The sequence below is a fragment of the Falco peregrinus genome, chromosome 2 (genome assembly GCF_023634155.1).
Source record: "Falco peregrinus isolate bFalPer1 chromosome 2, bFalPer1.pri, whole genome shotgun sequence".
NCBI lineage: Eukaryota > Metazoa > Chordata > Aves > Falconiformes > Falconidae > Falco > Falco peregrinus.
In genome coordinates this window covers 89,712,955-89,738,752 of record NC_073722.1, presented here as the reverse complement: position 1 = coordinate 89,738,752, position 25,798 = coordinate 89,712,955, and the positions used below count along the sequence as shown (strand labels likewise).

Here is a 25,798-nt window from a genome sequence, read left to right as displayed (position 1 = left end):
CGCTAAAAGAAGGTAAGAAATCTCATCGCATAGCACCAGAGAAAGGATTTTTCTAGTCAAAATAAGGCCATCCTGATACACAATGTTGCAACCTGTCCACCACACTACTGGTTTTCATACAGAGCCGTGGAGATGGGCAAAGGCAGGAACTGTCTCTGAAAAGAGGAAGATTTCGAGATACGAGAAATACAGGCTGCTTCTCTGTGCACTCATGGTCTCTAGTCTCCGTCTCCAGGAAATGAATGCATGCAGCCTGCAGCGTTTAATTCTCTTTTGGTTTATTACTATTTAAAAATCAGTTTTTGTATCCCCTTCTACAGAGGCTTCACCTTCCAACAGAACATACAAAAAATACACACAATAGAAAAAAAAAAACAAAAAACAGATAGGTAGGTAGGTAAGTTGCTTTATACAAACAGGTCCCTAAGAACCCAAAAAGGCTAAAACAGGCTCGGTTTCAATAGAAGCAGGCCCATAAATAGGCAAGAGACTTCATTCAAGTAGGGAAAGAGTCATCCATCCTCACCTAAGATCCTTTCTTGCTCACACTGAAGACAATGGGAGGATTCCCAACAACTTCAGTAGAAGCAGGATTGGGATTCATCAGAGCCAATGGCAAACTTTTCTGCTCCTTCCCTTCCAAGGCACTGTCTCTTCTATATGGCGTGCAGCCAGGGTAAAACGCCAGGTTTCCTGGCTCATCCCACACTCATGTTTCAGTTGTTCACTCTACAGGACATCTGAGAACAGCCTTTCATTTTCTCTTACACTGTGTACTTGCACCAGTTGCAGCAAACTTTCAGATTACAACAGTACTGAAGAGAAATTCTGAGCCCAAGAGCAAGGCTTGGTTGATTCTTTAAGAGCCAGCAGTCTGATAACTTTGCAGAGGGCATGTAAAAATTGCCTGGAGAAGGCACCAGTTTGTAGACACAGCAGCCAAAAAGCTATCAGCAAGCATGAGACTGATTTATTGTAAAAACACTTACCCAAGCTCACTATGTGACTGCAGGAAGCTCAAGAGCATTTACAGCTGCCAGTGGCTGTATGAAGTGACCCCATGGTCCACATGGAACCCAGGAGCTGGGAGGGAGTCACTGGAACATCAGTGAGGCACCAGTTACCTCCTTCCTTCAGCACATCTCAGCTCAGAGCACTTCCAGGTCTCCAAAATTGCAGTACAAGTAGAGAGGCCACTCAGGAAAAGCTTCATTCACATAAACCCTGAGAGCAGATCAATAGTGCCAGGCAGTCTTTAAATCAATTTAAATATTTCACCTTTCAGGAAAGATGTGGCCAAATGTTTGTTCAACTTTGCATTATGCCTGAAGTCACTGAAGCCAAACGTTTGCAGCAGAGTTCAGCAGCGCAATTGTGCAGCTCAACTTGGCACATCAACCAAATCTTGAAACATTCTTACCCAAGGGTTATCATCATCTCATTTCACAGATGGGAACAAAACACAGGAAGAGGCTAGAGATGACACAAAGTGTTAATTCTTTACAAACAGGCAGTCATTATCCACTACCACAGAGCAAACAACTGTGGGTTTTCACTAACATCCTTTAACCATTCCAGCTATCACCACAACACCTTACAGCCAGGGTTCCTGCTTCTGTTTCTGCACCATGTTGCAGTTATGTCACATAACTATTTTTAGGTTGGTGGTTTGTTTGGGGTTTTTTTTTCTTTCTAGCCAAATAGTTCTCTGGTTTTTTACTAACACTGTTATTTGCAGAGCTGTACACATCTGAGTAGGTACCACACTGGCACAGGAATGTGAGGAGGGTGAAGGTGCCAAGGGAGCAGGCAGGAAGACATTATGCCAATGTTGCTGCTGCTGACTCCACAACAGTGACTGTGGCCGCAGGCTGCAGCCCTGGAGCACTGCGTCCCACTGGGTCCCAGGCTCAGTGCTCCAGAACACGCTGCCTTCTTACAGGGACAGGGAGCAGCAGATCCGGCTGAAAGCCAAAACTATTCCCAAAGGCTCATTCACAACAGCTGAAGGATCTTGTTTTGAAAAGGATGTTCAGGATAAAAAATGGGACTCTCTCAGGGGACATGGGAATCTTCCAGAATCTGTTCTCCCTTTTAAGTTTTCCTACTGTTTTTTTCCCTCCTCTTTGCTCATTTGTTTTGTCCCCTGGGGTGGAACTGAGAGCATAAACTCAGAGATTCACTGTGAGCTTATGTTCCAATTTGATTACAACTCAGGTACTGTGCCCAGGCAAAAGGTGAACAGTACAAAGCTGGCTTAATTCACATTAAAATACTCATAACGCTGAAAAAGCCAACATATTCCATGGTTTATTTGGCACTTGCTCTCAGAGTTTCTGCCACACTGAACAAATGAAAGTATCTGATTATTTTTGTGGGTTATAAAGAAAAGACTTTCCTGTTTATTACTTAAAATTTTGGTAGAGATTTTTTTTTTTAATTTTTTTTTTTTACTTTGTCCATTTATCTCTCATGAAACCCAAAGAGAGCTCTTGCTCTCCATTCATTCTTCTAACACTGAAGTCTGGAGTTTCTCTGAAGTTTACTTTGGCATCTACTTCCTCAAGCAAGCACCTTAAAAAAAATTAAAGCTGAAAGTGGTACCCCACTCCAGACTCAAGACATAAGTTCAGATAGTGATTTCTAGGAACAAAGATTTAGTGAAAAAACAAGACACTAAAGTTACAACAGAGCCTACAAAATCTAGGTTAGCTTTCATACTATCAATTCCATTAGTTGAGTTAGACATTCAGTTACACAGCTCTTCTATTCAAGTCATTCCTTACTGCTGACAGCAGTTGAGAGAGGAACATTAATTTCAGGGAATACATGGGAAATAGCAAATATTCCCTAAGTCACTGGCACTCACATGGGTCTAAAATTGTGACTGGGCATTTGTAATTATTCAAAAGATTGGTAGGAAGACCAACTCCACACCATCTTATAGTTCTAGGCTTTAAAAACCAAATCAATGAATCCCCCCCTGCCCCCCTGACATAAAGTACTTTGCCCTACTACAGTTAAGGCACTGGATTGAGAGAAGGAAAAATCTGTGTTCAATTTCTGGTTCTGCCGTCAATTTCCCACATCATCATGGGCAAATCACTTAAGATTAAGAGCTCACATGCACCATGTTACCATGCATCAGGTGAGCCACACTAGTAAGTCTGTTTGCACACAGGTAACACATGACAAATGCAAAGTAATATCAATTTAACTCAGTATGGAGTAAATTCACATTAAATTGCTTTACCTTGCATTTGTTGTGGATTAACAGTACATAAAGATGGATTCAGGCAACAGAAGAAGCCTGACCGTAAGTCTGTGCCTCTACATTCAACACAACACTTAAGCATGCATGCAAGCGGTTTTTAGTCCTTCATCTTTATTTCACTCATTGATCTATAAGCACCTCTTCCTTTCTTGTCTATCTTTAATGTTCAGACTGTAAATGGTTGAAGATGCTTTCATCACACCCAATACACAATAGTTTGAGCCTCAATTGAGGGGTATAGGGAACTCCTATAAAACAAAAAAATACTACAGCTCTTATTACCTAGATTTGTATGAACTGAAGTTCCCTTCCAGACAAAGAAGTGCACCGACTCAAACATTGGATTGCAGCCCCACTAAAGAAAACGGTAAGGAAAGGAGGGCTGGCCCCAAATGAGAATTTTTATCTACACACCGATATGCCAATTCAAAATTTAACAGAAACAAGCGAATTGCAGCTCTGGGCATGTTAAGTCCTTCCCTTTGACCTCTGAACTTATGAGGCTGTTTTCTGTTTGGATGTCTTCTATGAGAAGCAGACATTTGCCAAAGTACAGAATGTAAAGAATTTGCATGTAGATTAAACTACTATCCAGAATGGAACAATATGCCCACAAAAGAAGCAAAAAGCTCTGAAAACACACCACTGCAAAAGATCTGCCCAGCCTACTGCTGGCACTAGACTGCACCAGTCTCTTGTGTTGGTGCAAATCTCTCCCATTTACACTAGGATGATCTAGAACTGTCATTTTAGGATTGTTAACTTCCTGCCTAATTGTTTCCCTGTCCACTAGACTGAGAAGTAAGTAGCTTTCATTCAGTGTATTCATGACAACTTAGTAAGCATTTTCTTTGACAAGCAAAATGCACAGTTAGTGTTTTAGAAGGCATCTTTTAGTTCAAGGCTTTTCATTTGTTTCATCAGGACAAATTCTGTAGCGTTCAAAATTAAAATTCTGATACACACGGCCAAAATTCAAAGCCCTAGTAACACTGAAGTTAGTGGAGCTAAACACAGGATGAAAATATCCTGTATTTTGGACTTGGCTTTTGGAGCTGGATTTTATGATACCCTCTTTGAGTGCACATAGGAACATCGGGGACACAAACTTCTTGTATCTTTCAGAATACAGCCTCAATTCAACAGAAATTTTCCTGGTGGCTTAAATGTGAGCTATCAGTAAATCAGAGTGACTGCAGTTGCATTTGCTAATCCCAATGAATTGTTATGCTGACTGGAAAGCCTGCTCTATCTTGACCTGCTTGGCAGCTTACAAGTTTGTCTCAGCACGATCTAGATTTGTCAGGTACTTTAAAATGTTTTGTCACCTTTCCAAAAGGTCCTGTTTCTACTCATCAGCCAAGCTTACCAGTACAGCAATAGCAATTCCATGAAGCTTTAGTTTGAAGGTGGGTTTCTCTGCGGCTTCGTTTTGGGGTTGGTTTTTTGCCCTCCCCTTTAAATGAGACTCATACCTATTCCAGTGATTCTGGGGGAAGATGAATGGAGAAGAACATGTCCTTCAGTCTCCCAACACAGATTAATAGCAAAACATCAAGTCCACTGCAACATGCTCTCAATTTAGAAAGTGCTGGTGCTATAAAGAGAAAGCCATTGATTATTCATCCTTGGTTTATAATACTTGAAAGCAAGTACAAAAAAGTAGCTTCTTACAAGAGAGAAGCTGGGGCTTCTAAGTCTGCAGAATTTAGAACATCATTCCAAAATCCATATAATTACAAAAGGCTCTATAATTCCAACATAAAAATGAAACAGGAATATGTCTTACTTCAGCTACACATTAGCTGCAGGGTTTGAATTAGGAGCACCTGGGCAACACAAGTTGCAGCACAACAGCAGTTTGTGGCTATGTTCACATTTTACACAGACGTATCTCCTGCAGAGGATGTAGGTCCTGGTCTGAGGCAGTCTCTTCTACTCCAGCACTGTATTAATGACGGAGACAGCTATTGTTTCATAGAATTCAAGTTTGGTGTGGGACTTGGGTTCTTCAGAGTGGCCTTTCTAGAAACATTCGGTACACAGAGCAACTGAGTTTATCAGACCACTGCTTAAATCTTTGCTCGTTAACCCTCACAACAATTATGATGTAGAGAAAACTCTTCACAGACAGGAAATTAAGGAATAAATTCAGGAAGCTGTTCTATGTGACCTTGAGCATCAACAGCAGAACCATAATTATAACTCAGAGTATTCCTAACTCCTAACCCTGTGTTAAACAACATTTATATCTGGATTTGGTACATCAGACCATGGCAAGTTACATGGGAGGAGAGGGAGGATCAAGAAAGGACATTATTTCTGCACAAGTGGTATTTTCAGATTAAATGGAACCTCCAACAGCCTAGAGCCCAGCTTCTTTGCATTTTGTAGTCAATTTTTTTCAGAGATATGCTGTTTGCAATTCCCATTTCTTATAGTAGAAACTCTTCTTCTTTGGAAAAGAAAGAAGTAAGACTGGCTTTTGCAAACCTGACTAGAGGCAGATCAGGAGAGCACAACTGTAGCCAAAAAGCCCAGCTCACTGAGAATACAGTACAGTGCAGAGTGGAATTAATGCCTTATTTACTGGTTCTCATTTGCACACCTTTTGGACAGGTGGCCAAATTGCTCAAAAACCAGACAAAACGAGGGGATGCAAAGTAACATACTAACTTCTTTAATAGAGTCCAATCCAATTAAATCAAATTCACTCTGTGAACCCCTGGGTTTATTCACACTAAACAAGTCAGTGGTACATAGTGTTAAGCCGATAGTTGATGGTGTTTATACCCTAGGTCCCCACAAGAAAAATGAGCACCAGTCAACCAGACTGCAATGGTATTTTTCCTTCCTTTTTTTTTTTTCTTTTTTTTTTTTCATAAAACTATTTCTTTCATAGACTTAAAACAATCAACTAGCCAAGTTATTAATTATGGTACATCTAAAAAAAAATTAATACTAACCCTAATGTGACTGCTGCTTTAAGAGTGCTCTGTGTATTGCCTTAGACTGGCTTTTCAGTAGCAATTCACTACAACAGGTCCTAAAAATATAATAGAGAATTAAAAACCTGACCTCAAGTTTAATGATTAAAAGTAATAAAAACAACCTGTTCTGAATGGTGATTTTTCTCAGCAGTTCAGTCCTGCTGCAGCACTCACAGCCTCACAAATGGCAGAAGGGGTTCAAATTCTCTCACCTTCTTTAAATTTTTCTGGTTTTAAAAGGACAACTGCATTGTAACCTGCTAGGTACCACGGGGCATTTTACTTAATGTTATATTCAATAATGGGACAATAATGGGTTTGCTTTTAAAACTTACTGTTTTTCTGGGGTAGGTTAGGGAAGGTGGGGAACAGAGAGAGAGAACAAAAGCATAGCTCCCTGTAGCTGTAGCTCCCCAGGTGCCTCGTTCACTAAGACTATCTAACTCTTAAATCAGTGCTGGCAACTTTTGTTTATTCTAGAAGATCATGATGAAACACCAGCAGCAGCCTCTAAAGCTACGTTTGGTGTTTTAGGTCATGTCTCCTATTCAAGGACACCATGTTCTGTAATTTATCAGCTAAGAAGCATTTTCTCCCTCTCCCCAGTGAAGGTTTAAAGGTGGGGTAGGGCATGAGACAAAGAGGGAAGCTAAAATGAATAAAAAATTCTCAGCTATAGAACCAAATTTCATTATTTCCTCTTTCATTCACAGCATCTTATCATTATAGCCAGACTGCTGCTTTGCTTTGTTAAGATCAAACTGATCTCATTTCCCCTCTGGCCCCATTGGTTGCTGGTCGACCTCTGGATCCACTAGGGATGATGCAAATGCTGACTGGACGATCTGAAACCCAAATGACTCCAGGAGAGACATGTTCTGTTGGGGTGAAAAGGGGGATCCTAGAGCAGGACCAAGGTCCCCCAGTGGGCCACCAAGGGCCCTGACGTGAACTTTCTGTATGTGTTTGTTCAGATAAGACTTTGATCTGAAAAAGCTGCCACATTCAGGGCAAGGGTACTTCTTCTCTCCTTCGGTCTCCATTTTGTTTTTGCTGACTGCCATGTCACACGAGAAGGACCCGTTGGTGCTCTGTTTCTCAGGAGTCTTGAGGTCACTGGTGTCAGAGAGGTCTCCATATGAATCAGAACTCTCAATCGGGTCCGAATGTGAACATTTCTGGCCTTCTACAGGAAAAAGAAAAGAGAAAAGTTTTCAGAATCTTACCTCGCCCAAAAAAGTATTTGGCATGCATTAAAATAGATTATATTGGCTACCACCTGATTTCATTAATGCCTGTCACAACAGAATGATACACACTTAACATCACAGTCCCTCATATTCTAAAGCCCTGGACCACAGGTTCTCTTTACAAACCACGCAGCTGCTATCAGAGCAACATCCAGGTTTTTATTATGGATTTGTCACAATACTGAATGCAACCATAATGGGTCTGTGGTTCATATAATACTTTTTTGAATCCCAAAGATGTCTCACAACATTTATATCTCAGGCACTGCAAAAGGATGGACATAATGATGAGGTTTTAACTGTACACTCCCACGCTTCTGAAATTTTGTTGATACTTTGGGGGAGAGCCTAGAAACCTAATGAAGTGCAACAGGCTGCAGCAAGATGTGAAGAAACCTGGAAATACTCAACAAAACAGCAGTGAGCTACTGCAATTTAAGAAGTGCAGTTCCATCTAGTCTTGAGGAACTCTTTTACAAGCGCAATGCTGCTAGAAGTGAACTTGTCGTAATCTAAAATTGTTCCATCTTTAAATACTGTAGTGTGAAACAGGAGAGAGGTTAGAGACACTATTTTAAGTCATTTGGATACAGATCCTGGCAAAGCCATTGGTATGTTTGGAGTGTTCCCCATTCTCCTCTGGCGTTATGCCAAGGAAGTTTGTCCACACTTTTTGCTCAGCGCATATGAATGAGCGTGGGAAACCCAGACATACTCCCTAAACAAGTCTCTGAATACAAATAAGCTGTATCTACTATTAACTCTAAAAGACCAAAGAACCACTTGGCACAACCCAAAAGACAGATTTGCTCTGGACTCGACATTACAAACCAAACAGGATATGCATGAAATCAATACACCGCTGAGCTGGAGTAAATCTCTTGTTAAGTCAGCACACCACCCAAAACCAAAGGGCTTCTATAGTAACTCTATCAGGACTTCAACAGAAAAAAATTATAAATTGTAGCTTTCCACTGGCACAGACTTCATTTAACCCAGCACGGTGTGCTCTCTTGGGCAAGAAAAACCATAACTTTTGGGGACAACCATGATTTTGAAGAATTTTCTGATGATTCAGCTTAACCAGGAACACTGACAGCTCAAACCAAGAAGCAAAAAGCAAGCTAGTCTACACAGATTAACAAACAGCATTACATATCCAGAAGTTAAATACTCTTTAGCTATTCTTACAATAATTTCTTTTTTCTTTTTTCCCCCAGAAGTTAAATGCAAGTTAAAAACAACAACAACAAAAAAGTAACAGTACCATTACCCCCCTCTACCTCTCCTCCCCAACAACAGCATTAAAACATTTAAGTTTATCTACAGATAGTTGCATGGCTCCTCATCAGCCTGAGGACGAATATTGCTTTCACTGCTCTGGAATCTATGAACTGCATTCTGCAGCTCCCCCTTCCTTCATCAGAAATCAGAAACATGGTTTGACTGACATGAGATTCAAGCATAGTGGGACTAAGGAACCATCAAGGATCTGCACTCCTCAGGCAAAATGCAAATACTGACTGCTCTTAAGAAGATGGTCAAGACAAACTCACATCTTTTTTTCAATCTCTAAAATCAAAGAAGCTGCCAAAAATTCACGCGCCCTTACATGTCCATCTCCTTCCCCCAGACTTGTTTAATGGCCTATCCAAGGGCAGATATTACATACTGTGTGATGCTATGTCATTTCTCTGCATTTCCCTAAGCTTCTCTCCAGGATCTTCCCTGTCCTTCCTCCCTCCCCTTTCTCATGCCCAGCCCAGCATCCCACAACACAAAGTTCTGCACAGAGCAGCAAGGTGCAGAGCAGTGAGTCTCTTGCCTTTGATGCCATAGGTCCTGACGCAGTGGAACGCTGCTCCCCCATTCGGGATGGACTCCTGGTGCCTGGAGACCTGGGGAAGGGGAACACCGTGGTGGGTTTTAACATGGACCTTTAAGTAGGAGGCAGAGGAGAAACCTAAACAAGATAAAAGGAGATGAGATCCTGCCACCAGCAAAGACACACATCTGCCTTCCCTGTTCTTTTAATCTTTCTCTTGCTCCTACTCCCTATTACAAAGTTGCCATTATACTAACTTGATTTCTGGTTATCTACAGCATGCTCAAGCAGGATTCCTAGACATACTCAGGCAATGAATGCAATGCATACCCTTCACTAGACTTCATTTGCTTTTTGGAAATCATGATGAAAGAGCAGTCTCCTTGAGAAAAAAAATCAGATGTAAGCAAACCTATCAGATGACATGAAACTTCTGGAAAAAAGGGCAGAAGAGACATGACATGAAAAGGCACTCATGTCTCTTCACCATTTTTGTGCTTTCTTAATTTAAATTAAAAATGCCTTCATCATCTGATAATAATTTGGAAGATAGTTCAAATCAGTTTATTTTATGCTGTCAAGATCTGATGGAATGCCATTTTGGTAACACCCCTCTGGTATTTAGTGTGCTTTCTCCTTAGGTTTTTAGCATTTATAGTGACTCCTAGAACACAAAAAGCTAAAACTACTGAGTTTTTAAGGTATACTTTTTATTTCTGCAGTAATGTTTTTAAAAACATTTCCTCCATTTAGCTCATTCTAAATTTATTTTCTCCGTAGTTAACAACAAAAATTTAAAATGGAATGTCAGTATTTTTATTAGCTCTGATCTGTAAGCCCAAACCACTGAAATTGAAAACATATATTTCAAACAACAGTTTTTCACATTTGTGCATGTGCTTTTCAAAACTGTTTTTGAAGTCTCACGAGTATGGCCTTTTGCTTTAATGAAATAAATTATGTCACATATATGTTGGAGTATTTTAAAATTCTATTTTAGTAAGATTTGCAGTTAGTACTAGTACACTTGAACCATATACAAGGCACAAGGAAGACAGACTTTTAAAGACTTTCTACACGGGTAAGCCCATCAACAACTATCTTAATTTTCTATTCTATCTTGAACAGAGTATTATGGGACTTTCATGTAAGAAACATTGCCCTTTAACACCTGAGAACACAACACAAGTTTTACCGTCACAGACACAGAGTTCCAGGTTCCCTTTCCGGATAGAGAAAACCCGAGACCGAGATTTTTTTCAAACCGATACAGCATTTACAGCACAAGTCCTTGCAAGAGAACTTTCATACCAACACTTCACTTCAAATCTGAATAGATATACTACCGTAAAGCTATTTTTACAGTGATGCCACTGCATTTACATCTGATGATATGTAATATATTAGGAAGGATGTAAAACCAATACTGGCACACCTCCCTGGGGTGGATTTTCTGACAGCAGCTGTTAAGTTTCAGGTGCTGAATTTAATAACAAATATGGCTTTACACTAGAATTCCCTATGCCTACTCAACAAATATCCCTCTACCCAGACTTTTCTTAGCAGCTAGGATCAAAGAGTATTCAGGTGTTATTAAGAATTACGTATACATGACCTGCAGAGTAAGACAAGAGCTCCACAGCAACCTGCTGAAGGGGGAAAAAAGGGCAGGCTGCCGAGAACTAACAACAGATAGCTACTGTAGACCCCCGAGTTGAAGATAAAAGTACAGAAAAGTACATATATCACAACTGAAGAAACCAAGAACATATGACTCTCAAAATACAACGGAGCAGAATCACCTAGCCCAAGTCATTCAGGGTATTAATAAACAGTTATTATCCTCTGAAATAATTCAAGACCTACCCTCAGATACAAACTGCTGCACTGAAAATCTCACTGGGCCACAAGAGAGTAAGTTTTTCCAGATACCAAAAATTCACTGTAGATATGGAAAGCAACAGTGTTTGGTGGGTAGAGAAAAGGACATAATGCACAGATATAACAGTGATAATTCCACGTACAAGGTACTTCCCTTCTTTCATGCATGTATCTAATAGCCACATGCATGCTGAGATGAGCCTCTTTATGTAGCAATGTATTAAAATCTCACTGCCAACCATTACAAGAGGACTACATAGAGGTATTCAGTGTTTTTCTATGCAGCTAGGGACACAGGAAAATCTTAAGTTATAATCTCTGCTATACAGTATTTTTCCTGAACTCTGCAATTCTATTTGTAGAGTACATTGTTTTACATAATGAAAACTGCCTGCAAAGTGTGTTAGCTCCCCTTTATGCACTTGGCAGATGAACATGTGAGTCATCAACTTCCATCAAAGCAGTAAGAATGCCAGCTGCTTCATAGGAAGCTCTTTAAAGTGAGATTTTTTTGTTTTGGTTTTATCCTTTTTCTGAAGCACTTAGTGCTGGCCTTTTTTTTTTTTTTCCCACCAGACCTTAATTATGAATGCCTGTCCTAGGAAGATGGGAGATTCATAGACAATAATCCTTTACTTTTAAAAATCTCTTTAATAACAAAGTCAGGCTAATGCAGAGGATAAAGTGGCAGAATTTTTCAAAGAAGCGATGTATTTATGGCTTTACCCATAAACATATTTCAGCTTTGCAGTCGATTATTTCTTCATACCAGAGAAACTGACATTAAAAACATGCACAGAGAGGAAGCTATCTGCTTTATATAAATGGGACCCATCCCTTGATCTCTTAGGTAACATCTGTAAGAAGACAGACTATAGAAATAATTGCAGGATGCTCCTTTTTCAAAAATTCTAATTTGGATTTAGCTGGAACATGCAGAGAACGCGTCCTGCTTTAATCAACTCTGTATCCACCATGAAATTCACCATCCACAAGAATTCACCTTATTTTAAAAAAAAAAAATCCATCTGACTCAGGATTGGAATATTCACCCTTCCCCTAATTCATTTGGTTTCTGTGAAACAACGTGCATGTGCCTGAAACAGAAACTGAATCTTCCAAGTTGCACACGTTATCACAAAGTACCAGTTCCAGACTTGCCAAAGTCATTAATCTCTTAAGTTCTATGAAAAAGCCAACACAAGCAAATGAAGCTCCTAATGATGGTAATACAAGATTATGTAACACCAAAGCAGAAGCAGGACTTTTTTATTTAAACTGATTAGAGATTTTGTCTTAAAAAGTGAGGATTGAGGATTAGTGTTCATAAGCACATTTTAGATCAATCCTTAAAAAAAACCATACACACCCCCCCCCCAGAAAACCCCAGAAAAAAACCCAAACACATTGCACAACTTTCCTGATTTAAAAAGATTTAAGTTCTTCCATAATTACTCCAAGCAAAAAGACCCTAAGTAAGAACATAACCTGGAAAAAACAACAAATCACAGATGATAGTTTTTTGACATTATACTCTCATTTTGTAAAATAAATAAATAAATAAAATCAGCAAAAGGGTACCCACATGACAAGGCAAATCAGTGGGTATTGCTTTCAGTCAGGTACCGAGTTCCCCATCTCCTAAACCCATTAAACCTTTAAAAGAACACGAGACACTTGATTAAGTTCTACAGAAAAGCCTTCGGTCTGATGGGATAAACTGAGGGATCCTAAGCTCTGCTTTCAACACCAGGACATGTTCACTTGTGTAAGGCACCTTTTCACCCACCTTTTTTTTTTTGGTGGGCCAAATTCCAAAATTCTCTGTATAAGCAACTTGAGCGTTCATGCTTGACTATTACTATACCCAGAATTTGACAATTACTATAGCCAGAACTAGCTACGTTCCAATAAAAAAAATACACCAGCATGTTAGCTGAGGGAAGAATAAAGCAAAAGCCCATTGCACAGGCACCACAGCCACAGCACAATCACAGCTGGGGGGACAGTGCTGGCTTCTGACTGCACCAATGCCTACCAAATAGATGTTTCTAATCCAGAAATTTTCCACTATACTTCATCTTGCCAGGCTCTACAATTTAAAGAATATCTATTTAAAACAATAAACATTATAGTTTGATTCTAAAACACTTTGGATTAAAAATTCTGCTGTCATGGATCATAAATCTATAAATCAAAATTCACAGCATAAAACAACACGTTCATAACACAATCGTTTGACAAATCCAGTCTGTAACTTCCCTTTCCTATGAATTTTAATACTGGGTACATATTTAACACTAGATCACCAGATTAATTATGTTTTCTAAGTGCTGATGAAAAGTGAAATTCACAGCAAACTGAATTCTGACAACACATATGAAATACACAAAGTGTAAGAAGAAGGTAGTCGCTTAAAGTTTGCTGAACAACAGGTTCCCTAGCCTTCTACAGAGAAGTGTGTGTTTTATTCAAATTCCCACTGCACATTTAAACGTGCAAAATGTGAATAAACCATTTAGTCATTTCATTGTTTGAATGCCGGATCTGTCTTTGTCATGGTGGCTGAATTTTGAAAGAGCTGCAGTGACATCCAGTGGTAGTTAAGTTGAAACCCAAGGTTACAAATCTTGGAAACAAGACAATTCTAACCCATATGAGTTTCTGTTTGGCACCATGTTCCACTGAAGGAGAGCAGGACAGCACCTGAATCTTGGATAGCATCTTCCATGTCGTTACCAGAAAAAGAATCGGGATAAGCTTAAGCAGTTTTTCAGAAGACAGACCTTCAGCTGAAAAGGAGGCCAAGCTTCACTTCATACCATCAACCTGGAGCTTCAGAGCCTGAACATTTTCTACCCAGACGCCTTTTCCACTCAAACCGTTCACACCACTTTCAGGACCTAACAGACAGTTCAACTGCTGGAAATACCTCCCTTGCAATTTAATGTCTCTGATTATTCATCAGCTCCCAGTCATCCAAAAGCTCCCTGTACAGTCCTCACATTAAATACCGAACAGCTTTATTCTCTCAAAAGATTTCACCTCTCTTAAATTAGAAAAGGGAACATACATCATGAAAAACCAGACTCATAAAAAAAAAAAAAAACCAAGATCCCAAAACACAGCAGCAACCTCTTCCTACACTTACTAGGTATATATGACTGTGTGAGCCAATAATATAGTTTCAAGTTGTGTACTAATCATTAAATAAAAAGGACACCAATAAGTCAAAATTATTTTTCCAGCTTGCCTTACATCCCACAAAGCCTAAATTTACAACTGTCTCCAACCAAAGAGAACCACAAACAGATAGAAAATCTTGAAAAGCTCTTAGTCACGTGGTTTAGATTTAGCAGCCCTGTGAGGAGCAGGGAGCTGGACTCAGGTCCCTTCCAACTTCAGATATCCTGTAATTCTATGAAAAGCTGTATTTGTACAAAAAAAATGGTAAAGCACATTTCTAGTGCTCTTTACAAAACCTGTTTCAGAAATGTACGTTAATACAAAGTAATTTATTGTGTTAAGAGGGAGAAGCAGCTTGACTACTGCTGCACCAGGAGGTTAAGCAAGACTGGCAATAATGTAGATTTTTTTATGTGCAGTGTATAATTTTCAACTTGGTGTGTATTTCAGTGACTCTTCTTCCAAACTGATTACACAGATTTAAGACGAACCAAGTACAGAAAAGGTATATTGTGAATAGTAGCAAGGCAACATATAATGGTTATTGTATAGGGATCTGGCTATTTAGCAAATACAATTCTTATAACTGTCTAGAAACAATTTGCTTCAGATTTAAACTGAATTTCTTCAGGAACTATCAGCCATGTAAAAAGGCCAGACCTACAGCTCCATCGGTTTCAAGGTTAAGTATTCAATAACGAAAACAGAGAATATGTACACATATATGGTATAATCTCCTCCTGTTGCAGACAGAGTCATGTAGCTTTACAGCTTCCCTCAAGTGCTGTCCCACCCCACAGAAATAAAAAAATGGTTTCTTCATTACCTCTATTACAGATAGTGCAGAAATTGCTTGGTCCTTCACTATGCTTCTTCAAATGATCTGCCATATATGCTGCTCGCAAGTACTTCCCACACACCTGGCATGGAACTTTGTCTTCATGACATGCTAGGTGTGAGCGCAGTCGGTCACGAGTGGCAAAGGAAGCATTACAAGTCTGCAGGTATAATGAGAACCATGTGACTCACCAACTCTGCTAAAAGCACTGATACTGTCAAATATATTTAGTATTCTTTAGCTTAAGTACCTTAGATCCTGTGCAAACATGCAAATGACATGATGCACAAGCCATTTTCCCACAAAGAAAAAATTCAGATCACCAACACACTACGTAAGATGTGATGTTACTACTTGAAAGAATTAAGAAAGCAAGAAAACAGCTCTAACATACTACAGATAGTAAAACTTAAATCAAGATAGAGTTCTAAGGCCTTGGTTCCTCTCTGCGGATGAAGATACTAAAACTTTAAGGACTATTTAATGAAAGAAATAGCACAAACCATTTCATTTACAGTAAGTTCTGCAATTTCACTGAGCCATTACAATCACTTTAGACCACCCAGAATGTCCTGCCATCTTCCTAAATTTTACTTTTTGATCTGATCAATCTAACTTCAGTCCACAGAAACCCTCTGGAGTATACAAAGACATACGAAGCAAGCATTGGAGAATTGGCTGGGATGAGAATATGACTAAAGACAGTAAAAGAGCCATCATGGTATCCACAGTAGCAGCCCAGACAAATTGTAGAAGTGAAGCCTCAGAACTGCGCAGGTATCAAAATAACTGCATGACACTGTAATCTGTTTATAACTTACCCCTGATCAAGGTATCATATTGCACTTACTACCATGAAACAAGCTGGATTTGTTGTAATATAATATTGATTCTACTTGCCCGCTTCCCAGATGTAATCCGTATGATGAGTGAAGTCTTCCTCCCACTTTTATAATCATAGCAATTGGCAGGCATGCAGACTATGTATATAGCCTATTGTAACAGCCTGCCAGTTCTTCTGAAAGGCTTGCACTATCTCTAACGTGTGAAGGAAAATAAATCACCAGCAATACACTGTACAAGTTATTAAAGATATAGTCTGAAACCATTGCTCACAAATGCGAAAGGAAAAACAAAAGCAAACATACATTAGAATGACCAGACCAAGTGGGCAACAGTGACATTCAAGAGTGTACAGTGTTTTGTTTATACCACCTTTACATAAAATAACACAGTTTGAAGATGTATAACCAGAACCCCCTGAGAGATAATAGGAGGCTACTAAGTGACTTTGGAACTGGATATATTCTCTGTTTTTTCAAGTATCAGTGTGTAATTAAGCGACTGTTTCAATATAGACTTCTTAAAGTAACAATCTGAGTAACCAGAATTATAACTTCAAGTAAGTGAAACTGATAATACGGAAGAGGATAACCCATATTCTTTTATATATTTTAGTCAATCAAGAGCTTAATCCAAAAAAACATTGAAGGCAGCTGAAAAGTACCTATCAATTTCAACAGGCTTTACACTCAGTTGAGCCTAGAGATGCTTAAGTATGGTAAACGCCCATAGAGCTGAGGCTACTTTGCAGCAAGTACAAGACTTAGCACCTCAGAGGATTAGGGCTTAATGAACTTAAAAAGACAACAGTAACATTATCTGGATTTCTGTGATACACACAGTTAAACTAAGATCACCAGACAAAGAATAATAAATTACAAGTAGTAAATACTAAGAGGCAAACTCTTGAACATGAAAGATTTCTCTTCATTTGGAATCTCAGTACACAGCGCTGAGCAAAACAGGTGCAGCTTTCACTTACTAAAATGTTCTTAGAGGTAAACACTCATTTAAGGCAGGACTCCAGCACTGATACTAATCAATCTGTTGAATATCAACTAAAGATATGTAACTAGATAATCAAGGATGACAGCCAAGAGATCCATCATCAATAAGTCTAAAAATACTGAGCCACAGTAAGCATCTATACAAAAGCATTGGGAGTGCATTAGTTGATGAAGCAGACCAGAGACAAATCACATAAATACAGGGATGCCAGAAGTAAAACCGTATCTGTCCCATATTGAACTTAGCAGGTTGAAAGCTTAGGGAAAGGCAATATAATCATTTCTGTGTTTGATTTCTCACTCTTGCTGCTGAGTTGTGCAAAGTTCACCTTTGGATAAGCTATATAGTAAATATATCTGCAAAGAAGCTTAAAAAAAATTAAGTCCAGTGGAGAAAGCAAGAACCAGTTTAGCTGAATCATAACAATGGGAGAAAAGACTAGGTTTAAAGAAAACCCCAAAGTTAATATTCAAATAGTTAATATTTATAAAAGGTATAGAGAAAAAAAAAAGTTTTATTTTACAAAAGATGTGAAGTGCTAAATGAGCGCTAAGTATTTATCATTAATTGTTAATCACAGAAGAAAACTCTCCAGTGCTTTCCTATCAAACATTGCACAGGTATATAAATAGATCAAAAAGAATATATATAAAGTTTAAAAAACATTGTTTAAGAAATACCTCTTGAAGTTTCAACTTTCCTATGGATGTGGATGTCTCTGAGCTTATTCCATGGTGGCTGCCATTTTCCTGCTAATAGGCAGGAAGTAAGAGAAATTAGGACAGGAAGAAACTCATTCTGCATTGAAATCAATGGGAAAAGCACTGGACTTGGGATGCCAATTTTAGGTTTACTTAAATAAATCTTTTTCTTTGTCAAAAGCTGTGCTTCAATTTAACCTGCATTTTTCTCTTTCTTATTTAAATTGCCAGAAGAACAATCTGTCTCTTGTCTCTGAAAAGGAGTGCAAACTTCTGTTTTCTCCCTTTGTTCTTTCCCGTCCACAGATTTTCAGATCACCATTTCCTCCCAAACTGCAGCCTAACTTTCATACCATTCACACTCAAAAGCCAAAACCCCAGCTTCACCCCTTCCCATGACGAGTCAGCAAACTGATCTATCTCATTATGGCCAGAAAACTGACTTACCCCTTCTTCTACATCCAGAACTCAACTGTCAGATTAAAAAAAAAAAAAAAAAAAAAAAAAAATCATCACCAGTGCTACAATCCAGGGGAAAAGAGGAAAAGATCCAGCGTGCCACTTGGTGTCTTGTCTGGACACCAAAGCAACTTCTTGGATCCGATTTCTCAGCTGCCTTGGCTCTGTGGAGGCCTCCCCTATAACGAGTCTATTTGAATGGCAATGAAAAAGCTGGAATCACATCTTTGTCTGGCATCAGGTGCTACAGGTGCTGGAACTTTGGATAGTTTTTCAAAGATCTTTGAAGCACAGCCATTATTTTAGAGGGGTGAGTGCACGTTTACATGCTGAGCACTGAAAACTATAGCTGTTGCAGTGATGTTCGGCTTACAATTGTCCTGCTTCTCACAGTTTCATTTTATTTATTCTGAAGTTGGGTTGACACCTTCATGCTTTTGTTTTGTCGTCCAAAACGTACCATGATGCCACATAAACAAAACATTACATATCCACTAGTTTGCAAAGATATATGATGGCTCAGGTAAATGGCCAGTGGATTCTGTTCAAATCGTAACAGAGCACAACTTCCAAGAATGCCACTACAATAGAGGATTCTGGAAAGCTTTTCTGTTTACTGACAAAGTAATTCTCTTTGCAGTAAACATAAACAAAGCACAAAGCATGACAATAACAGGAATTTTCAACAGGAACTCAACAGATTCAAAAAACGATGCTCAATGCTGTTCAGGCTACCCTCACGGGGAGCTAATTTGCCAAACAAAATCAATGGAAAATGGGGAAACAACATGCTAATATTAAGCTATTTTCCTTCTTATTGGCCAGATTCTGTGTTTAGATACACGTCATGGAACAGAAGTGTTACTGGTATTGAAATAATCACAAGGAGAACCTTATTAATTTATACATTAGCTTTTGGATTTGAAACACATTTTCAGTGTGATAGCATCTCTTCTGAGGTTTGTACCATGTGTATCAGATCTGTACATACTTCAGAAGATTTTCTAAATCTGACAGGATATTATGAAGTATTTTTTGCAAAGACACATAACAGCTCTTTAACAAATTTTCTACACCTTAAGATTCATAAAAAATTAACTTTGCAGAGTTAAGCATTCAAAAATCAAGAACAAACCAAGCCTGAATGACAAACTCGACTGTCCTGATGCTTGTAACCTATAGCCTATACTTTTTTAACTAAAATGAACGGTGCATACAGCATTATGGCACTTTAGACAACACACAGTGAGAAAGACTGTTCTTAGAAACTGTTATCACACAATAACATGTCTGCAAGGAGATGGAGTTGAGCTTGCCTGGACAACCTTCCGTATTTCTTTCCTTTCTAGCTCTTCATGTATCCTCTGACTGACACAGGTTTTATATTTAATATTCTTAAATCAATCAGCAAACTATAAAAAAAAATCAGGCATCAGTTGGCAAAGGACAATTCATGCCTATCAATGTTATTCATAAACGGTGTTCGTTCAGTAACCCTTGCTATCATCTGGCAGAAACTGCTGTGTTTCTGTTTATGCTAGGATCTAAGTATTCATTTCCATACTTGCACACAAATAAATGTTTATGGAAAAAATTTATAGTCATCTTCAGTTCATCCACCCAGACCTCTTGCTATCCCCAAATTGTGAATTCTTTTTGTAAGTGGAAATTTGCAATTTATATAAATCTATAACCGCTAAATCATCTTAAGAAGCTTAAACCAATCTAAGGCTTTATATAGGATATGCAGTTAAATCAATGTGAAGGCCATGTGGCCTGATTTTCAAAGGTGCTGGGCTTCCACAGATCATATGGAGGTCAAGGGAAACCTTTAGATGGCTCTATACGCCTGAAAAACTGTTCACTGGATTATCAAAGTTTCAAAATGTTTCAAAACTTGCACAATTTGGAGGAAACATAGGAGAGGTGTGTCGAGATGGGGAAAAAATTGCAGCTCAGGAGGCAGCAGTCATGTAGGATTGACTAGGTTCATAAAATCCGGTTAAAAAAAATCAGAAGAAAAAAATCCTCTAACCTTCACTGTCTTCAAAGAAAATTAAAATGATCTTGCTCCAATTTTCTTTAAATAAATAACTAAAGGAATCTTTCTTCAGAGACCAAGCATAGTGACTTTTAGTCCAACAAATCACTCAGAATTTGCCCAACAATGATGTGAAGGCAGTGGGTGATAGTGGAAGCTGATTCTCAACTTTGGTTTTAATTAATACCTCCAGGCACCTTTTAAATCTTTCTACAAATTAATCACAAAAGATCTTTCTTGATTTGATCTTTCAAACCCTAATGAATAATACAACATTATGACATTGTATTACAAAGGATACTGTGATGCTGTTATTTATATTCTCCCTGGGATAAAAAAAAGCTTCCAATTTTGCTCAGTGCAATGTTCTGAAGGCTATGTGATTAAAAAACCCAAACCAACCAAACAAAAAAAGCCACAAAAAAGAGGGTATCTTGGCAGGTTTTGATAATTTACCGATTTTATTTGAAATTATTCTAAAAAAATGAAGTCAGCATTGGAGCCTCCTGTTGGCAACTACAATAAAAAATAAAAAAAAAAACAAAAGGAGGTGGGGGTGAGGCACAGGGAATCATCGGTGACATTGACTCTAAGCCCAGGGCAAGGTGGCTGGGTAAGAGATCCAGGGTGAGGCTGGGATCAAGCATTAGGGAAGAACATCTGGGAGAAGGGGAGGGAGGCAGGAGAACCAAAGCTGTAGATGACACAGGGGGCTAGGGGACAGGAGGGACTTAAAGCAGCTGTCACTGTTGAACACTTATTTACAAACAAGTATCCCAATTCACACATACAAGGTATTTTTACTGATACTTTGCAATTGTCTGCACACACAAACACAATGCCAAAGATTACCCATACCCAGTCTAAACCCCTCCAGCTCCTACCTGACACTTGTGAGGTCTCTCTGAGGTATGCACCTGTTTGATGTGTCCATTCAAGTGGTCTGGCCTTAAAAGAAAACACACATAAGGACACTTAAAACAAAAACTAAAAATAAACATAAAATTTTAACAAAAAAAAAAAAAGAAAAAAAAAAGAAAAAGATCCCAGTGGTGGATCTATTACAAATATAGTGATATTTAACTTTCCAAGAACCAGATCACCAACAATTGGGACTCTACCTGGATCAGTACCCTCTCCAACTTGCTAAAAAGGCAGCATTTTCTCAGGAAGAAATTATGACCGAATGATCAGAGAAAACAGGAAATACAAGCTACAGTTTTCAAGCCTGTACGTCCCTTTCCAAAATCCTATTTAGATCTTGACAACCAGTGCACTTAGATTTACAGTTGCTGAATATTTGAAAAATCAGATCCTTTTGGTTTATGTCCCAAACACAGATGCAAGACGACAAATTTAAGGACCTCTGTGCAGAAAGACCGACTCTAAACTCTGTTGTGGTGACACGTTTTCCACCAGCAAGAGGAAAAAATTCTATCCTAACTCACAACTTGGCGCGGAGACTGCACTGATACAAATAAAGTGCTCTGAAGGTCCCAACTAGAAGGTGCAATGGAAGAGCAAATTATTACTGAAAAAAAGGTTAGACCATTCTTCACAATCAGTAAAGTCGGCTTTGTAGAGGAGAGGACTGAATAGCTGCAGATTTCCCTGGTGGGAGTTTCTCCTACTGGGAAGAAAGCTTTTCATTGTATGAGGCCAAAACTGCTTGGAAACAAGTCCTCCACCCTCTCCTCCCCCAACTTTCCAGCTGCGCCAATGAGAGGGCACGGGATGGAATTCACGCACTGCAGACAGAAAATAGACTGAACTTTGCAGTCAGGCTGTTAAACCTGATGCTCCAGCGAGTGGGCTGGAGCAGTGTAACCGGCAAGACTGGTTGGGGGTCCTTCTAGGTACCTCAAGCCTAGCGACCTCACGTGCTGCGCTACTGGATGAAGGAAAGGATACTGAAACGAGACATCGCGCTTCCAGCTTCCTTTGGCTGCTCCTACGACTGAATACTGAAACTTAAAGAAGGAGTCTCTATTTTTCATTCATACTTCGATTTTACAAAGATATGCAGACATTTTTATTGTTTACTTTTGTAACAGCGCTCCCTCTGCCTGTTCGCATTAACTTACTGGGGAAAATGAGAAAACATGTATCTTTCACTTTCCCTTGTTGACAAAAACCTTTGACACAGCAACAGCAGAAATTTTGAAGTGTGAAGTAATGAAAGTTGGCAGATGATCCCAGGTAGCACTATAATAAGAAAACTACCTTCACTTCTAGCCACAGATGAAACTTTCATTTTAAGACTTTCCATCATTAAATCTGCAGTCCTTATGAAGATGCAGCCCTAATTATTGCTGATTAAAAAAAAAAAAGGGGGGGGGGTGTCTAAGTTTTCTTTACTTATTTCAGTAACAAAAAGTCCCTCTATCAAAAAGAGGACTAAGAGGGGCACAATACCGATGTATATAACCTAGTAGCCTTTTGATACTTTTTCGTATCTCAGTTCCTTCCCTCCTCTTAGAGCAATCAACTCCCGCAGAAAAGCGACTGCTGCTACAGAAGTAATACAGCATAAGCATCCCCCTCCCCCCACTACTTCTAGTCTCAAAGCGAGCATCAAACTTCTGAAAGAAGTTTCAAATTCATTAACTCAGACTATAAGATACCACTAACACGACTACGTGTATCAAACTACTTATTAAATTAACTCCCACAAACAGCAACAACAAAAAAAAAAAATCAGCAACATTAAATGCACAGATCTTACGTATGTTGCAGGGCAGAAACAGGATCCCCTTCAGAAGGATGTAAACCCAAAGGACACAAAGATCATGTATTAAAAGATACTTGATGCTGCAGCCTTTGAAATCTCACCTCTTCCTTCACATTTGGGTGATAAAAAACATTACGAACTAAGAGAAATGAAGGGAAGTTAAGAAAAAGAAAATTTAAAATGGATACGAGAAAAATAATAATCTTGAGATGTATTAATATTTTGCACTTCAACAGCACCTTCAAACTACCTGCAAATCAGTAGTCTCAGGACACTTTTGTGAGGTAGGTAATTACTTCAATACCCATTTCGCAGAAGAGTCATTTGAGGGAGAGACTAGCTGATTTGCCCAAGGACACGCATACACCAAGTCTGGGACAAAGCTGGGAATGTTACCCAGAAGCCAGCTGACTCCCAGTTCTGTATCTTAATTACTTTTAAACCCTTTCAAGAGACTGCAGAATAGCATCCCAGTGGAAATGATGGAAGTCTCATTTCTCGAGACATTTTAAAGTGGAACAGTCAAACTATCCTAAGTACAAACTGTTTTTGTTTCCCAAGGGATAGGAAAGACAACTTCCTAGGTCTCTGTTTGTGTCTATGGTCCTTGTAAGTACTCTCTTACCTGGAAAAGCCTTTTCCACAGCTCTGGCAGATGTAGGGCTTTCCCACAGAGCCATCGTGAGATCGAACATGATAGGACATCCTGTCTTTCCGCTTGAACCGTAAGCCACACACTGGACAAGAGTAAGGCTTCTCGCCAGAGTGTGACAGCTTGTGCCGATTCAGGTGGTACACGTCCCGAAAAATCTTGCCACAGATCTCACAGGCCACCTGTTTCCTCGTCCTGCTTCTTTTTCGGGGTGCATCGGGGTCATCCTGACCAGGGACACCATTTTCACCCAGTCTCGGGGGTGGGATGTCTATGTAGCCCAGCTGCAAACTTGTCACCCCGTGTTGAGCCTCGTGCTGCCGAAGACGATTAGCATCCGTAAATACTTTTCCACAGAGGCCACAAGGCAGGATACCAGCCTCTCGCAGGCCCCCTGGGGTACCAAACATCATGGAGTCCAAGAGATTGGCTTTACGGGGACGCCCTCTGCCCCTCTTGGTGCTTAAAGTGGGGGCACTAGCAGCAACATTCTGGAAGGGTGAGGCCAGCAGCGGCGGGGACAGAGGTCCTGCCACCATGGGCAGGCGGTCCACACCCTGCAGAACGGGTAAGGAAGACTGCGCAGCAGTGAGCGCAGCCCGCGTGGCCTCATCTTCAGGCATACCAGCAATGCCGTTGCCATTGGGTGCCAAAGCGGCACCATTGGTCATGTCAAGAGGGAAGCCGAGGTCCGCAGCCCCCGGACGGAAGAGCATAATGTCGGGGCGCGTGGGGGGCACGAGGAGCTGCACATTGGACTGCTTGATGACCTCCTGGCAGATGTCAATCACAGAGCGCATCAGCAGGAACTTGGCAGCCGTCATGAGCTCCGGGAAGCTCTCCAGCCGCACCACGATGCGAGACGTGTAGGCGAAGTCCAGGATGTCTCCGAACACCTTGGAGCTGATGGTGTGCATCTCCAGCTCCCGCCCGCCCCCGGGCGCCCCGCCGGCCGCCGTGGCCCCACCGGCCGCCGCCGCCTCTGTCGCGCCCCCCTCCGCGCCACCGCCGCCGCCTCCACCTGCCCCGTCGCCCAGCTGCGCGCTGAACACCGACTCGAAGTACTCGCTGCAAGCGGCCAACACCGCCCGGTGCGCCGGGAAGCTCTCGTCGCCCACGCGCAGGAGCACGTCGCAGAAGCGGCCGCCGTTCTTGCGCTGCTGGTTGAGGCTGTGCAGCATGTCGGCGCTGTGCCGGCTCACCTGGTACGTGTAGCAGCCCGACGAGGGGCCGCAGGCGGCGGCCTCGCTCACCCGCTCCATGGGGCTGCGCCGCCCCGCTGGCGCCCGCAGGGGGCGCGCGCTCTCAGGCCGCCCGGCGGCGCGCGCCGCCTCCTCCTCCCCGCCCCTGGCCGGGCCGACGGCGGCGGCGCGCGCTGCGCTCCCTGCACAGCGCGAGGGGATTGCAGGGGGGGGCGAGACAAAAGGCTCGGGCGGCGGAGGGGCGCGCGCCGCGCGGGGCCGCCGCGGCCGCCGGCGCGCAAGCTCCGCCCGGGCCCGGCCGCCACGAGGCGCTGCGGCCGCGGAGGCCGACGCGGGAAGGGGCGTGCGCGGCGCGGCTGCAGCGAGCCGGGAGGGAGGGGGCTCCGGCGGCTGCGGCTCCGGGCTGCCGGCTCCGTCCGTCCCTGTGTGTTTGGAGCGGAGGAAAGATGGCAGCGGCTGCACTTCCTCTTGCACTTTCACCCCTGGGGGGAGGAGAAGGAGGGGGCGATACCACCCCCCCTACAAAAATCCAGCGGGGGCCCCCCGGCTGCTGCTCCCCGACCAAGCGCCGCCGCCGCCGGCTCCGGTCCGGGCCCCGCCCGCTTCGCTGCACCCGCACCACCGGCGCCGCAAACTTTCCTCTCTTCTTTGGCCGAGAAGACCCCCACCCTATTCATAGAGACCCCCCCTCCAGCCACTCGGGCTCCCCCCTGCCCCCCCGCTTCCTGCCCCCCTCCCTCCCCGCATCCGCCAATGCAAGAGCAGCCAGAGCCAGCAGGCCGGCCCCCACCCCGCCCGCCCGCGGGGGCTGGGGGCTGCAGTCTCCCCCTTCCCCAGCCCCTATCCTCCAATGCCGAGCCGGCACCGAGGCCCCCGCCCGCGGCACACGGGGGCGGAGGGGCTGCGCTCGCCCCCTC

The 25,798-nt window shown here is 41.5% G+C and overlaps 1 protein-coding gene across 6 annotated transcripts; it reads right to left on the bottom strand.

Annotated features, from left to right (window-relative positions):
* Positions 1 to 261: 261 nt before the first annotated feature.
* PATZ1 (POZ/BTB and AT hook containing zinc finger 1) lies at positions 262 to 25,558 on the bottom strand. Of its 6 annotated transcripts, none has more exons than XM_055796616.1 (6): positions 23,653 to 25,553; positions 21,181 to 21,244; positions 17,776 to 17,844; positions 15,233 to 15,404; positions 9,340 to 9,477; positions 262 to 7,450 (listed from the first exon to the last, which is right to left on the bottom strand). In XM_055796616.1, exons 1-6 carry the CDS (start codon positions 24,939 to 24,941, stop codon positions 7,032 to 7,034), a joined length of 2,151 nt encoding a protein of 716 aa, XP_055652591.1. In that variant the 5' UTR covers positions 24,942 to 25,553; the 3' UTR covers positions 262 to 7,031. The 6 variants fall into 6 exon arrangements, with proteins under 6 accessions (XP_055652591.1, XP_027636636.2, XP_055652593.1 ...); XM_027780835.2 differs by having other exon boundaries at positions 17,776 to 17,847; positions 23,653 to 25,552; XM_055796618.1 differs by lacking the exon at positions 9,340 to 9,477 and having other exon boundaries at positions 17,776 to 17,847; positions 23,653 to 25,555.
* Positions 25,559 to 25,798: the final 240 nt, after the last annotated feature.

Bases quoted from the DNA above. Each gene is read 5' to 3' on its own strand.
- PATZ1 (XM_027780835.2), bottom strand. From the start codon at position 24,941: ATGGAGCGGGTGAGCGAGGCCGCCGCCTGCGGCCCCTCGTCGGGCTGC. The intron at 15,405-17,775 runs GTATTTCTTAAA...TTATACCTGCAG, and splicing joins GAAAGTTGAAACTTCAAGAG to ACTTGTAATGCTTCCTTTGC. The intron at 9,478-15,232 runs GTAATGAAGAAA...TATCTTGTTTAG, and splicing joins CTGCACTATCTGTAATAGAG to GTTTCTCCTCTGCCTCCTAC.